Source organism: Leucoraja erinacea, chromosome 19 (genome assembly GCF_028641065.1).
Source record: "Leucoraja erinacea ecotype New England chromosome 19, Leri_hhj_1, whole genome shotgun sequence".
Lineage (NCBI taxonomy): Eukaryota > Metazoa > Chordata > Chondrichthyes > Rajiformes > Rajidae > Leucoraja > Leucoraja erinaceus.
The window spans coordinates 33,039,816-33,056,210 of record NC_073395.1 but is presented as its reverse complement, the minus strand read 5'-3'; the positions used below and the strand labels follow the sequence as shown (position 1 = coordinate 33,056,210).

Sequence of the window (16,395 nt, the reverse complement as noted above, 5' to 3'; positions counted from 1 at the left end):
ACCTTTCTCATCATAGACATACACACACACACACACACGCACACACAACACACACACACACACACACACACACACACACACACACACACACACACACACACACACACACACACACACACACACACACACACACACACCACACACACACACATATATATATTAGTTGGCTTATATGAGATGGTACAGGGATCAGTGAATGTTTTTAATTGGATTAATAAATGAGTATCTTGATATGAATAAAAAGATGTAGATTTTACCAAATGCATCTTCAGAGGAAGTGTGTGTTTGCAAAGGGTATTGTAATGCCTGCAAATCTTTAAATTAATTAGCATCATGATTCTTATACAATTACTGTAAATGTTTTAATATCTTTCTTTCAGATTGCTTTTGCCTCAGACTATCGGGCACGCATTCTTTGAACGTCTTGCTGATTATATACTTGTGAAAACGACATTTGGATTTTCCTTGGCATGGGATGGGCTCTCTGGTGTTTATATTAAGCTCACAGAGGAACACAAAGGCAAACCTTGTGGTCTATGTGGTAACTACAATGGAGATATGTCTGATGATTTAAATGCAAGCTATAGTAAGTAATGTTTTTTTGTTATCTTTGCCTTTTTTAATGCCCATGGTTGCATCCACACACTTTTCACAGAACATAAACACAAATTGAGTGATTACGCTTGAGTTGGCTGCTAGGAAATTTGTGATGGTGGAAGACTTGTACTTTTGACTTGTTTATAAAAACTCCATGATTTGCATTTTATTCACAAAGGATGTATAGCCAGGAGTTTTAATCACTTCCTTTCTGTCTTTAAGCAGAACATAGCCTGATAGTGACTAAGGTTTTGATCCCAGTATTTGGGGAAAGTGCAGGAGAAAGCCTTGAGGTCAGTGATGTATGAAGGGCAGGCATCAAGATGGAATTTCACCCACCATTAATAGAAACGCTTTTTTAGCTGTTTTACTCTCTGGTTTTATAAGCACATGAAAAAAACGTTTAAATCATGATATTGCTAAATTAGAACATTGAGATGTTTGAAAGCTATTAAAACAGTGGCTTTAAATAAATAAATATATATATAGTATTTTTAATTAAAAAATACTTAGTTCTTCCTGGGCATAAACAATATCTCAGAATTATGGTAACTGGTCTGATATCTGTAGGCTAAAAGAGATCATATTGTGGAACGACAAATCCCCTACAAGTATCGGGCAGCATACTGTATGAATTAAGATGTGAAATGTGAATATAGTTCATCTAGATTGATATCTCTTTCCTCAAATAGTCAAAGAACATTTGTTTAAAAGACAGAAACTTTCGCAATAGGCTGATTTAATGGGATTCTTAAAATGTCTTGGTATTGCTTGTAGGTTGTGCCTTTGTACATTTGTAAAATGGGAATAGTGTTAAGTACTTCTTGCGTATGGCGTGCACAGCCTAAAGTTGTAGGACAACTTGTTCTATTTGAACTTATTTGATTGTGCACGCCGGGTTGATTGCATTTGTCGAAACAGGGTGGACCACGTGAAGGTTGCAATCTCCCACCCCGTGCTAAGTACTTTGCTTCCAGGATTGGTTTAGCAAAAGCCTTGCAGTGCTACATCACATCATCCTAGCTGCACTTGAGGGCATCTGAAGGTTGTATTTTTATTGCTGACCATTCCCACTTTCTCCGGCAAGATTATTACATCTAGTCTCCCCAGTGATACCATGATAGACTTTTGCCTCCGTCTTTATGTGGATTCCTCTTCATTTCCCATTATTTACGACTTCGAAAAGCAGAGTTGGGTTTTGGTTTTGTCTTATTCAATACTAGATCTTCCCACTGGTTAGTTCCTCAACGTGTTCATCCAGAAAACCATACATTCCATGAAATTGTCCTCAATTTTATTACTGAAGTTTGACACGTCTTGCCAAATATGTGTCTCAGTTCTCACAGACTTTGTTTCATGAAATGAATCAATTATCTCCTCTGTATCCCACCTCCAGCTCGAAATATTCTCTGTGTCGTCACCCGTAACCCAATATGTCTTGAGGGGATCCATGTTCATAGGTCTGTGCTTTGCATGAGTATAGCTAAACACCACCTGCTGTAACATGGAAGAAATATTTCCATTAACGTGGCACCTTCATAAGCACATGAAGTGCATCCCAGGAATTGAAGAACATTGCAACTGATACCTTGATTACATAGAAAAATATTAGTGCAAATTTTGTGTTCAGAAATATTTGCCGGTTTAATGAGATAAATGCTCAGGTTATCTATTTTAGGAATGTTGTTTGAAGTATAAATTGCGGGATGGATATCAGAGGAACTGCCTTGTTTATCTCTGACTTGGGCCAGGGATATTTTTCTGTCCGCGTTTGAGGGTAGATAAGGCCTGGAATAGAAGCCTGAAGATCAAATGCGTTGTGACACTTTACTCTTTTGCATGTAAACAAGACCACCAAACAGCAGTAGTTATATACAGACCACCAAACAGCAGTATGGAGGTTGGGGATACCATCAAGCAGAAAATTGGGGATGTGTGTAGCAAAGGTACAGCAGTTATCATGAGTGATTTTAATCTACATATAGATTGGGCCAACCAAATTGGTAGCAGCACTGAGGAGAAGGATTTCCTGGCATGTACATGGGATGTTTTTTTAAACCGATATGTAGAAGAACCGACTTGAGGGCAGGCCATCCCAGACTGGGTATTGTGTAATCAGTCTGAAGAAGGGTTTCGGCCCAAAACGTTGCCTATTTCCTTCGCTCCATAGATGCTGCTGCACCCGCTGAGTTTCTCAAGCACTTTTGTCTACCTTCGATTTTCCAGCATCTGCAGTTCCTTCTTAAACATAGTGTAATGATTGGTTAGCGATCTTGTTGTGCAGAGCCCCTTGGGTAACAGTGACCATAATATGGTGGAATTCTGCATTAAGTTGGAGAGTGACACAGCTAATTCAGAGACTATGGTCCTGAACTTAAAGGAAGGAGTCTTTGAAGGTGTGAGGCGGGAATTAGCTATGAAAGGCTGGTAAATTATACTTAAAGGGTTGACTGTGGAAGTGCAAAGGCAAAGATTTAAAGACCGCATGGATGAACTCCAAACATTGTTCATCCCTGTCTGGTGAAAAAATAGAATGTGGGAGGTGGCTCAACCGTGGCTAAGGAGGGAAATCAAAGATAGTGTTGAATTCAAGGAAGAGACATATAAATTGGCCAGAGGAAGGAGCAAACCGGAGGACTGGAAAAAAATAGGACTCAACAGAGAAGGGCAAAGGGGTTAATTAAGAGAGGGGGAAAGAGCATGAAAGAAAGCTTGCGGGGAATATAAAAACTCTAAAAGCTTTGTTAGATATGTAAAGGGAAGAGACAGGTAAATTCATAATGGGAAACTAGGAAATGGCCGAACAGATACACGAGTACTTTGGTTCTATCTTCACTAAGGAAGACACAAACAATCTCCCAGAAATACTAGGGGAACATGGATCTAGTGGGAGGGAATAACTGAAGGGAATCCACATTAGTCAGGAAATGGTGTTGGGTAAACTGTTGGGACTCAAGGCAGATGAATCCCCAGGGCCTGATGGTCTGCATCCCAGAGTACTCAAGGAGGTGGCCTAGAAATCATGGATGCATTGGTGATCATTTTCCAGTGTTCTCTCGACTTTGGATCAGTTCTTATGGACTGAAGGGTAGCCAATATAACTCCACATTAAGATAGGAGGGAGGGAGAAAATGGGGAATTATAGACCAGTTAGCCTTACATCAGTAGTGGGGAAAATGCTCGAGACGATTGTTAAGGATGTTATAGCAGCGCATTTGGAAAGCAGTGACAGGATCGGGAAAATTCAGCATGGATTTATGAAGGGGAAATCATGAAATCTTCTGGAATATTTTGAGGATGTAACAAGTAGAATGGATAAGGGAGAGCCAATGGATGTGGTGAATCTCGACTTTTAAAAAGCCTTTGACAAGGTCCCACTCAAGAGATTAGTATGCAAAATTAGAGCACATGGTATTGGGGGTAGGGTATTGACATGGATAGAGAACTGGTTGGCAGAGATGAAGGAAAGTGTAGGAATTAATGGTTCCTTTTCAGCATGGCAGGCAGTGACTAGTGGGGTGCCGCAAGATTCAGTGCTGGGACCCCAGTTATTTACAATATGACACCGTTTACAATTAATGATTTAGACGAGGAAATTAAATGTGACATCTTCAAGTTTGCGGATGACACAAGACTGGGTGGCAGTGTGAGCTGTGATGAGGATACAATGAGGCTGCAGGGTGGCTTGGATAGGTTGGTTGAGTGGGCAGATGCATGGCAGATGCAGCATAATGTGGATAAATGTGTGGCTAACCACTGGTGGCAAGAACAGGAAGGCAGTTTATTATCTGAATGGTGTCGGATTAGGAAACGGGGAGGTGCAACGAGACCTGGAAGTGCTTGTATATCTGTCACTGAAAGTAAGCATGCAGGTACAGTAGGCAGTGAAGAAAGCTAATGGCATGTTGGCCTTCATTGTGGGAGGATTTGAGTTTAGGAGCAAGGAGGTCCTACTGCAGTTGTACAGGGCCCTGGTGAGACCGCACCTGGAGTCCGCACCTGGAGTATTGTGTGCAATTTTAGTTTCCTAATTTGAGGAAGGGCATTACTGCTATTAAGAGAATGCAGCGTAGGTTGACCAGGTTAATTCTCGGGTTGGCGGGACTGACAAATGATGAAATAATGGGTCGACTGGACTTGTATTCACTTGAATTTGAAGGATGAGGGGGGATCTTGTAGAAACATATAGCTGTGGAATGATCTTTTTTTAATATATAAATGTAAATTCTAGTTTAGTATTATAGATTTATTTTGAAGATCTACATCAGCGTTTCTCAACCTTTTTACCCTTGCGGAACCCTTGAAATAATTTTCATGTCTCAGGGAACTCCTACATAAAAATTATTATATATTTATTAATCTCTTTCTTTCTCTTTCATAAACTTATAGTTCATAAGGCAAGCATAAATATATTTTTCTGCTAACTGGTTTAAGCAAAAAATAATTCACGTTTTTCTCAAGTTATTGACATTGCAAAAAAACCCTAAAATCTAAATGTTTGTTCAAAACATCAGCAAAGGCAAACAGAAGAATTAACCTTGGGGTGGGGGGTGTGGGGGGGGGGGAGACCTCTCGCGGAACCCTAATGTTCTGGGGAACCCCGGTTGAGAAGTGCTGGTCTAGATATTTGATTTAGTGTGCATCTGTGTAATAGCAATGCTTAATAAGTTCAGACATGTCAAACGTTTTGGAACCATTTTAAATAACCTTGACCTATGTATATTTGGGTCCACAGACCTTAAAGATTTCATAGTGTCAGCAGATTTTATCACAGGCTCAGTGTACAGTGAGCATATATGGCCATGAAAGAGAGTCCATCAGTATTTTCAGTGACCCTCCTCATTGTAAAATAGAATGCATTATATTTAAATACCTTCTGTAACACACATATCATTTTTTCAGATATGGTGACTGAGGATGTAGCTGTCTTTGGAAACAGTTGGATGTCACAATCTCCCTTTGATTCCCCATGTGAATCTGTTCCATTTGATTTCCCTAGTCCATGTCGGCACAAAGAAGCAGAAATTAACGTTAGTGCCTTCTGTATTACTCTATCATTGCAAATGCTTGGGACTCTAAAATCTTGAATAGGAATTAATTGCTTATGAAAAAACTGCATTGAAATACTAAACTGAAATGCCTAAATGCCTTATTTACTGTAAATATCTATGATTCTGTGGTTTATAGTTCAATTGCAGCACTGGCGTTAATTATACTGTGGGGTTTTGATATGTTTATGTCCTGTATGAGATTAATACGATGACAAAGGTAGCTAGAATTAAGAAGAGAAATGAACACTGTATTAGAAACTTTCAGAAGGCTTTCGACAAGGTCCCACATAAGAGATTAGTATACAAACTTAAAGCACATGGTATTGGGGGTTCAGTATTAATGTGGATAGAGAATTGGCTGGCAGACAGGAAGCAAAGAGTAGGAGTAAACGGATCCTTTTCAGAATGGCAGGCAGTGACTAGTGGGGTACCGCAAGGCTCAGTGCTGGGACCCCAGCTATTTACAATATATATTAATGATCTGGATGAGGGAATTGAATGCAACATCTCCAAGTTTGCGGATGACACAAAGCTGGGGGGCAGTGTTAGCTGTGAGGAGGATGCTAGGAGGCTGCAAGGTGACTTGGATAGGTTGGGTGAGTGGGCAAATGCATGGCCGATGCAGTATAATGTGCAGAAATGTCAGGTTATCCACTTTGGTGGCAAAAAACAGGAAAGTAGACTATTATCTGAATGGTGGCCGATTAGGAAAAGGGAGATGCAACGAGACCTGGGTGTCATGGTACACCAGTCATTGAAAGTAGGAATGCAGGTGCAGCAGGCAGTGAAGAAAGCAAATGGCATGTTAGCATTTATAGCAAAAGGATTTGAGTATAAGAGCAGGGAGGTTCTACTGCAGTTGTACAGGGTCTTGGTGAGACCACACCTGGAGTATTGCATACAGTTTTGGTCTCCTAATCTGAGGAAAGACATTCTTCCCATATAGGGAGTACAGAGAAGGTTCACCAGACTGATTCCTGGGATGGCAGGACTTTCATATGAAGAAAGACTGGACAGACTTGGCTTGTACACGCTGGAATTCAGAAGATTGAGGGGGGATCTTATAGAAACTTACAAAATTCTTAAGGAGTTGGACAGGCTAGATGCAGGAAGATTATTCCCGATGTTTGGGAAGTCCAGAACAAGGGGTCACAGTTTAAGGATAAGGGGGAAGTCTTTTAGGACCGAGATGATGAAAAAACATTTTTCACACAGAGAGTGGTGAATCTGTGGAATTCTCTGCCACAGAAGATAGTTGAGGCCAGTTCATTGGCTATATTTTAACAGGGAGTTAGATGTGAACCCTTGTGGCTGGAGAGAAGGCAGGGGGGATCAGCCAGATCATATTATGGCGAGCAGGCTCGAAGGTACATGGCCTACTCCTGCACCTATTTTCTATGTTTCTATGAAAGGCTCAGAATTAATTTAATGTACATCAATTTTAGATTATGCAGGATAAACCTTCTGATAAAGAAAATAGTTAAAGCTATTGAACAGTTGTTTCACCTTTGAATTGTATTTTATTCAGTCTGTTTTCTCTGATATTCATTGATATCAAGATCCGAGAAAGGTATTTAGATTTTTTTGGTTGTGAAATTTCATTTGCCCCAATTTTACAACATTTCGAGTGAAAATGTGTTGCTTGATTTCACTCCAAAAACCTTGGTTCTGATTTCAAGATTATGTACCCACAACTTGACCTGGTGTATTAAGCCAACCAGGAGAAATTTGACAGTCAGACTCGATATGATATTAGTATATGATATGTAGCAAATGGAAACATTTTAATCTTTAAAAAATGAAAAAAAATTATAACCAAGAAGAAGAATTTCTCTCTCACTCTGAAGAAGGGTCTTTACCCGAAACGCCACCTATTCCTTCTATTCAGAGATTCTGCCTGTCCAGCATTTTGTGTCTATCTTTGGTGTAAACCAGCATCCAACTACAGTTGAAAAATTTAACAATATATGGCGAATTTACTTTGCATTTTACAATCGACAGTCTGATCACAACATATGACTTGACAACTAGGTGATATAAAAATTACAATCATAATTTCTGTGCAGGTGTTTTGAAAAATATATTGCGGAATAGTTATTCAGTGTGGTTCTTTTCAATTTAATTCAGGATATCATTGCAAAATGTGAAGTACTGGTTGGTTTCCCATTTTTTACTTGTCGTGAAAATGTCCAGCCGAATTCATATGTCGCCAGCTGTATTAATGATCTGTGCAAGTAAGTGCTCCTTTTGTAACCAAATTTATTACAAATTTAAATATTCAAACTACTGGTGAGTTAGCATATTGTTCCGTTGCACAGGGTGGATGACACTGAAACTCAATGCCGTGCCTTAAAAGAATATGCCAGGGCATGTGCTCATGCAGGCAACCCCTTAACAGATTGGAGTGATGATTTTCCTGCTTGCAGTAAGTTGTTTTTTTTGTTATTTTATACGTAATTGCTTTTGACTTTGAAAACAACAAACAAAATATGACCTCTAACAGTTCCATGATCCATTGAACAAGGAGAGTATTGCAGAGAAAGTGTGGATTGTTTGTAAAATGAGTAGATTTTCCCTAATCCTTTAATTTAATGTATGTGGGATTTAATTTGTAATACCTTGCAACAATTTTTGGGGCATGGTTTGGGCACCTCAATGTGAGGTGATTGTCCAGACTTTAAATATGTGGGACTTTGGGGGTCCCGTGGAAACAATCTACCAAAAACCATCAGCCATGAAGACACAAGGCACTGTAGATTCTAGAAATGTGTGTAAAGGACAATGTTCTGGAGTAACTCAGCAGGTCAGACAGGACACACTACCTAACCATGTCCTCCAAAGAGGCTGCTTGACCTGCTAGGTTACTCCAGCCCTTTTTGTTTCATCATTGATGATGAGCTGAGGAGTCATCTGAACTCTCTATCTGCAGTTGTAATCAGGTCCCACAATGTAGTCTGTTTTAATCACCCTCCAGTGCCTTGCAACAGCCAAGCACTAACACCAATGCTCAAGCACACTTAACGTTGATGTAGTTTGAAGACTAATATTCATCACTCCTCAGTTTTCTTGGTTTGACCAACACTGAATCTCTGTCACCGCAGGCCCAGACATATGGGTCCACTTACCAGAACTATTTATTTCTCCAGAAACAAAAAGGTCTTGATTTGAGGATTATTTGTTCTGGGACCGAACTGTGTGCACTGTTTTGAAAGGTTAATTTGTAAATCAGGTGTTTCATGGGTGGATCTTTCCTTAAATCTTTAATAACTTGTCAAATAATGGTGAACACTTGATTTCTAGCTTTAATGTTGGGAAACCAACTGTGCATCTGTTTGGATGGGCACAGAGTGATGCTGTAGGTCAAAGTGGCAAGTGATGTATCTGCTTTGTAACACAATGAATTGTAACAAGCTCAGGCAATAGCAAGAGTTTGATGGTTTAACCTCTTCAAATGTGTATCCACTTTGCCACAATTCATTTGAGAATACATTATGAAATCATTGTAATAGTTTGATAAATCACTTTCACTACAAACTATCTCACCTTGGAAACACATTCCCAAGATAACACCAAATTAATATTTCTATGGCAGAGATTGATTGATATTTCATATAGGAAGAATGTCTTTATATAATAAAGACAAAAAATAGATGAATTTTACACCATTTCACTTGCATTACCGTTACTCATAATAACAAAATTCATTTTTACACTGTAGTGATACATGCAACTTCAATATAAACTAATCAGTCATCCTTTTCTTTAAAAAAATGCTTTCTTCTCTACAAATTGTGCTGAATCAAAACATTTGGATTGAACCTTTGTTATATTTCAGTTAATCAGTGTGAAGATAGTTTTGTTCATCGCGACTGTATTAGCTGCTGTCCACCGACTTGCACATTTGAAAAGGAGTGTTTGGGGAGTAGCCTACACTGCCTGGATGGTTGCTACTGCCCTGATGGTGAGAAATTCATTTAGTTTTTTAATCTCAATTTAAAAATAAAGTTTCTGTTTTTCAATGTGATGAACAATCTCTTTCCAAGTATTTCACTTGCCTATATCTGGTATTGAAGTTGGGAGAAATTCCCATTGTATAATTGTACTGCTCTCTAAATGTATTTAGAGGCATAAATGAACTTGCCATAGGACAAGGTATGAGATTGAATTTACATTAGTAATATTATGCAATGGTAACATTAACTAGGAGGATTTATTTCAAATTTTCCATCTCTCAAAAGATGTAGCATTATTTTAGGTACACAAAAATGCTGGAGAAACTCAGCGGGTGCAGCAGCATCTATGGAGCAAAGGAAATAGGCGACGTTTCGGGCCAAAACCCTTCTTCAGAAGGATTATTTTAGTGTTGGTGACTTTATTGCCTCAATACTGTCAGGGAGAAGCTGCAGTTTTAATTTAAATGCACTCTACGCTTTCATATGTAGGATTTATCCCAGCTGAAAACTTAAAGCAGTAAAAATACACAATGGAGTTTTGAGTTTCTAATAAATTGGATTGATCTGTATTTTGTCAAATATAGTACAGAAAGTCCAAGTCGTTCTCAACTTGATGTTTGTAATTGAGAAAATATTATACGTGAATTTGGGACTGTCCTCAGAACTGAGTATGTCCTCAGAATGATCTAAACACTATAGGCAGTTTCTACCTTTTTGCACTAGCCTTTGAAAAGCTTAAAAATATATATCTTGGGCATAAGGAATGGTATAATAGTTTTGAAATATTATCATAAATATTCTTGGAACCTTACTAATATAGTTCTATTTGATTCAGAAACATAACGTGTTCTATATAATTTTTAAAAGTCCTATTCATGTTTCTCTCAGTAATGGTAGATTGACACTGCAATGGTTTTTTGATGAATGCATCTTCAACTGTTTTAATCAAACTCTATCTGGTTTGCATGCTTAAATATATAAGAAACTTCCTTAAAGAAACACTATTTTTAAAGATGTTTCTTCTAAAATGCTGCCTGGCCAAGATAGAATTTTGGCACATTTTGTTTTGCAACACACGTATACATTTTTATGCAATTTATAGCTTTTTCATCATTTCCACCCACTTCTGGATGTTAATGAAACTGATGTGAATTTTAGCATTTCATGTTTTGCTGTTATACTTTAATAAAAGATCGAGTGAACAATAAGGACAAGCCAAATAGCTTTTTATTAGACTGAAGGTAATTGGAATGTAATCATACAAAAACCTTTTTAGTACCTCTATCAAATTTACTCCAGTGCAGAGAAGCGCAGTGTAGCGTGGTTTATGGAAGTAACTTACTTGGCATGTGCTTGCACTCGTCATTGTTCTTGGGGTCAAACATTTAGCAACTATACATGAACACAGGGAAATGTTTGCAGAATTCCCATCACAATTCTTCTGCAGTTGTATAGGGCTCTGGTGAGACCACATCTGGAGGATTTTGTACAGTTTTGGTCTCCTAATCTGAGGAAGGACATCCTTGTGATTGAGGCAGTGCAGCGTAGGTTCACGAGATTGATCCCTGGGATGGCGGGACTGTCATATGAGGAAAGATTGAAAAGACTAGGCTTGTATTCACTAGAGTTTAGAAGGATGAGGGGGATCTTATAGAAACATATAAAATTATAAAAGGACTGGACAAGCTGGATGCAGGAAAAATGTTCCTAATGTTGGGTGAGTCCAGAACCAGGTGCCACAGTCTTAGAATAAAGGGGAAGCCATTTAAGAATGAGGTGAGAAAAAACGTTTTCACCCAGAGAGTTGTGAATCTGTGGAATTCCCTGCCACAGAGGGCAGTGGAGGCCAAGTCACTGGATGGATTTAAGAGAGAGTTAGATAGAGCTCTAGGGGCTAGTGGCATCAAGGGATATGGGGAGAAGGCAGGCACGGGTTATTTATAAGGGACGATCAGCCATGATCACAATGAATGGCAGTGCTGGCTCGAAGGGCCGAAAGGCCTCCTCCTGAACCTATTTTCTATGTTTCCAATTCACCATGTCATTTTAAGACAACGGAATTATTTTGTGTGCATTTTTTCTAATTGTTTTTTAGGACTTGTCATGGAAAATGGAACTTGTATATCTGTGTCTGATTGTCCATGTGTATATCATGGCACCGCCTACCCAATAGGATCTCACTTACAGGAGGGCTGCAATATGTGGTATGTTTCAGCACAGAAAACAGCATACTGTAATTTGAAAAATCATAAGTTACAGAGAAAGGTTGAACAAGTTAGGTCTTTATTCTTTGGAGCGCAGAAGGTTAAGGGGGGACTTGATAGAGGTCTTTAAAATGATGAGAGGGATAGACAGAGTTGATGTGGATAAGCTTTTCCCATTGAGAGTAGGGAAGATTCAAACAAGAGGACATGACTTGAGAATTAAGGGACAGAAGTTTAGAGGTAACATGAGGGGAAACTTCTTTACTCAGAGAGTGGCAGCTGTGTGGAATGAGCTTCCAATGGAAGTGGTGGAGGCAGGTTCAATTTTATCATTTAAAAATAAATTGGATAGGTATATGGACGGGAAAGGAATGGAGGGTTATGGTCTGAGTGCAGGTAGATGGGACTAGGGGAGAGTAAGTGTTCGGCACGGACTAGAAGGGCTGAGATGGCCTGTTTCTGTGCGGTAGTTGTTATATGGTTATATGGTTATAAAAATAAAAAGCGGCACAGATTTATCTTTTAATTGTTTAGCAGCTTTTAAGTGAGTAATGCTTAATTGTTTTACAGACTTTCAATATTTTTGTCCATTTACTACTCACTAGTCCATGATTATTTTGGTTTATTGATATATTGTAATTCATGCATAGTTATTCAATTTTAACACGACTTAACAAAACTGGAATGTTTAATGTTTGCAGCATCTGCAGAGGCGGTGTTTGGAATTGTACAAACAGCGATTGCCCAGGTAATATATGTCCTTTGTACAGTTTTTAATCACAATTTTTAATTAAATGTAACATATTGATAATATACTCAACTCAGAATAAAGTGCCATTATTACCTTATTGGGTAGATTAAAGGTGAATAATGTATTTAAAATATCCTATTAAGTTTGATAATGAAAGATGCTGATTTTTCTCTACATAAGATCGATGGTTTCAGTCACATTCTCACTTCCAATCAGAAGTTGGAAGATTAACATTTCTTACTCCAGAATTTGATCTTGTGATCCATGCTAACAGTCCAGAACTATACTGAGGAATTGTTCCATTGGTGAAGTCCCTACATGAATACAATCAAGCTCTCTACAGTCTACAGATACAGGATTAAGGTGATATTATTTAGTGTAGGATAAAGTCTGATAAAGTTTGACTAAAGATGGTTCAAAGGTCTTTAATGATGTAGATGGGAGTTCAGGATAACACTCTAGTTGATGAAAGGACCGTTCTGTTGCCTGATAAGAGTTGAGAAGAAACTGAACTTTTTTTTGTAAGATAGAAAAATTAAATACTAGAATATGGCTTTAAGGCGAGAGGGACAAAGGTTGAAGCTGAATTTTAGTTTATTGTTATGTGTACCGAGGTACAGTGAGTGACAAGCCTTTGTTGTGTGCTAACCAGTCAGTGGAAAGACAATACATGATTACAATCGAACTATCTACAGTGTATAAAGGGAATAATTAGTGCAAGATAAGTCCAATATATTCTGATTAAAGATAGTCTGTGGGTTTCCAATAAGGTAGATAATAGTTCAGGGCTGCTCGCTGGTTGTGGATAGAGTGGTTTAGTTGCCTGATAACAGCAGGGAAGAAATTGTCTCTATATCTGGAGATGTGTGTTTTCACACTTCTGTACCTCTTCCCTAATGGGATTGGGGAGGAGAGGGAGTGACCGGGGTGAGACTTGTCCTTGATTATGCTGCTGGCCTTGCTGAGGCAGTGTGAAGTGTATATGGAGTCAATAGAAGGGAGGTTGGTTTGTGTGAGGAGCTGGGCTACAATTTCTGGTGGCCCTGGATGGAGCTGTTCCCAAACCAAGCTGTGAAAGATCCCGATAAAATGCTTTCTAGGGCACATCTGTAGAAGTTGGTGAGAGTTGTTGGGAACATGACAAACTTCCTAGGCTTTCGAAGGAAGTAGAGGTGTTGATGTGGTTTCCTGGTAATGGCGAGGTGTGCCAGGAAAAAGGTGGTCTTGGTCAAAGGAGATGTCCAGGGCAATTTTATTTGCACAGAGGGTGATGAGTGGTGTGCGGTGTCTGAGGTTATGGGGAGAAGGCAGTAGAATGGGGTTAGGAGGGAGAGGTAGATCAGCTGTGATTGAATGGCAGAGTAGACTTGATGGGTCAAATGGCCTAATTCTACTCCTGTTCTTTATGACCTAATGAGTCCCTGGAACGTGCTGCCAAGGTTGGTGGTTGAAAGTGATACGTTAGTGGCATTTAAGGCACTTGAATAGATATGCATATGCAAAGACTGGAAGGATATGGATTATATGCAAGTAGATAAGTGAGTCTTGGTATAGGTAGACACAAAAAGCTGGAGTAACTCAGCAGGACAGGCAGCATCTCTGGAGAGAAGGAATGGGCGACGTTTCGGATCGAGACATTTCATCATGTTTGGCACAGGCATTGAGGGCCAAAGGGCCTGTTCTTGTGGTGCACAGCTCCATGTGCTACGTTCTAAAGTTAGTCTCTCAGCTATTTACTTAAGATTACTCCGGATAGTTTGGAATAGCCTGAGGATATGAAAAACTTCAAAATGAAAACGTAACAAACACTCTTTTCTTTTAGCTGAATGCTCAGTCACAGGAGACATGCATTTTACCACCTTTGATGGTCGGATTTTTACATTCCTTGGCACATGCCAGTATATCTTTGCAAAGAGCCACAGAAATAACAAGTTCTCTGTGACATTACAGAATGCACCTTGTGGCCAGGTAACACAATACGTATCCTTTTTAGATTGAAATGTAGCATTAAAAATTCTATTGATATTTAAATTACACGCTGGTTCTTTTATAATTTGACTGTCGGTAATAAGAGAGTAAAATGTTGGCGTGTAAACTGAACAATAAGAAATCAGCTGGAACATTTTGCAACAGTGTCTCCAGTTTCACAAAAGCACTTTGTAATCTGGTCAGTCAGTGATTTCCAAGACACCAAGGCTGTCATTTATTTCAAATAATTGTAAGGTGAATTGTCATGGTTCACGTACTCTGAGCTGATGACTCACGATGACCATTTTTCAAAGTGTACTTACATTGCCAGGAATGCGTTTGAAACCTTTGGGCTGGAAATTAAAACATTCCAAACAAATTATATCAAAAGAATATATCTTTTGATGAAGGGATTGAAAGAGGTAAAAATCTGATTCATTGAAATGCAGGCATTGGATGGAACTCAGTTTTGAACTCCCTGAATGCTGAAAACCCAGTGATTATCTCGGCCTGACAGCATGCACAGGAATGGGAGCTGTAAACTACAGGAAATCTCTGTGAAGAAATCTGAAGAAGGGTTTCGACCCGAAACGCCACCCATTCCTTCTCTCCAGAGATGCTGCCGTTCCGCTGAGTTACTCCAGCTTTTTGTGTCTATCTTCGGTCTAAACCAGTATCTGCAGTTCCTTCCTACAAATCTCCATGCTATATCTGCATTGGCCAATCCATCGCATACCTATTCAGTTTTCTCTTGAGATTTTCCATATCATCTGTCCACATTAACTTTGGGCAGTCCTTTTTAACAAATCCACCAACAGGAAAATAAACAGCTAAAGATAACCGAAGTGAAGGCAGGCAACGTTACGTTGCACATCTGAGCATAGTTTACTACGATGAAACATGTGGGCAGCAGCTTATCACATCTTGAGATCGGAAGCTTAAGGGATACAGCATAAATCCTATGATATTAGAGAACATGGGCATGGCCGCACTATGACTGGATATAGAAAAAATAACCAGAAAATGGAAACAATGCTACTTTCCAACAAAAAGTCGTGAACAATCTATGATTTGTTCTAGAAGAATAGAAAGCTCAGGAAAGAAAGAATTCCAAAATCTGCTGCAATCTGGTCTGTTAACAGCTTTCGGCTAAAATATATCTTTCCCCTGTAAGTTGATGGAAGTGCAAACTGGAAACACGAGGGTAAAGCATACAGGATATCAGGGATAGATAAAAAATGCTAGAGAAACTCAGCGGGTGAGGCAGCATCTATGGAGCGAAGGAATAGGTGACCTTTCGGGTCGAGACCCTTCTTCAGACTGGAAGTTATTTTCAATTATTAATTTTTCGGAGCGGAAAGGCACTATTTATTACCAATCCCTTGAGAAGGAGATGGTGAATTAAGGCCTGGCGAATTAAGATGGTGATATTTTTAAGGCAGAGATAGACAAATTCTTGATTAGAATGGGTGTCGAGGATTATGGGGAGAAAGCAGGAAAATGGGATTAGGAGGTCATGATTGAATGGCGGAGTAGACTCAATGGGCCGAATGGCCTGATTCTACTCCTATAACTAGTGAACCTCTGTGATTCTGGTGAAGACGTGCCAGCAGTGATGTAGGGCAAGAGAATCCAGAATGATGAGTGAACTACAATATAGTTCTGGGTCAGCATGGTGTGCCACTTGGAGGGCAACCTGCAGGGGGCGGTGTTCCTTGCACCCGCTGCTCTCATGCTAAGTGCTAGAGATGATGGGCTTGGAGGTGCCATTCTAGTCGCAGGTCTGCATTTTGTAGATGGTGCACACTGCAACCATTGGCAATGGGAGTGAATGAGTATTTAGAGTGGTTGATGGGGTACTAATAAAGGAG

General features: G+C 39.3%; 1 protein-coding gene across 3 annotated transcripts in view; it reads left to right on the top strand.

The window, feature by feature from the left end:
- Positions 1-16,395, top strand: part of otogl (otogelin-like) — a 147,228-nt gene that overhangs the window by 17,260 nt on the left and 113,573 nt on the right. For all 3 annotated transcript variants that reach the window (XM_055650780.1, XM_055650779.1, XM_055650778.1), the window contains 8 exons: positions 381-586; positions 5,500-5,627; positions 7,776-7,882; positions 7,967-8,073; positions 9,484-9,609; positions 11,697-11,805; positions 12,507-12,553; positions 14,379-14,524. In XM_055650780.1, the coding sequence (XP_055506755.1) occupies positions 381-586; positions 5,500-5,627; positions 7,776-7,882; positions 7,967-8,073; positions 9,484-9,609; positions 11,697-11,805; positions 12,507-12,553; positions 14,379-14,524 (976 nt within the window). The remainder of the gene's footprint in view (positions 1-380; positions 587-5,499; positions 5,628-7,775; positions 7,883-7,966; positions 8,074-9,483; positions 9,610-11,696; positions 11,806-12,506; positions 12,554-14,378; positions 14,525-16,395) is intronic.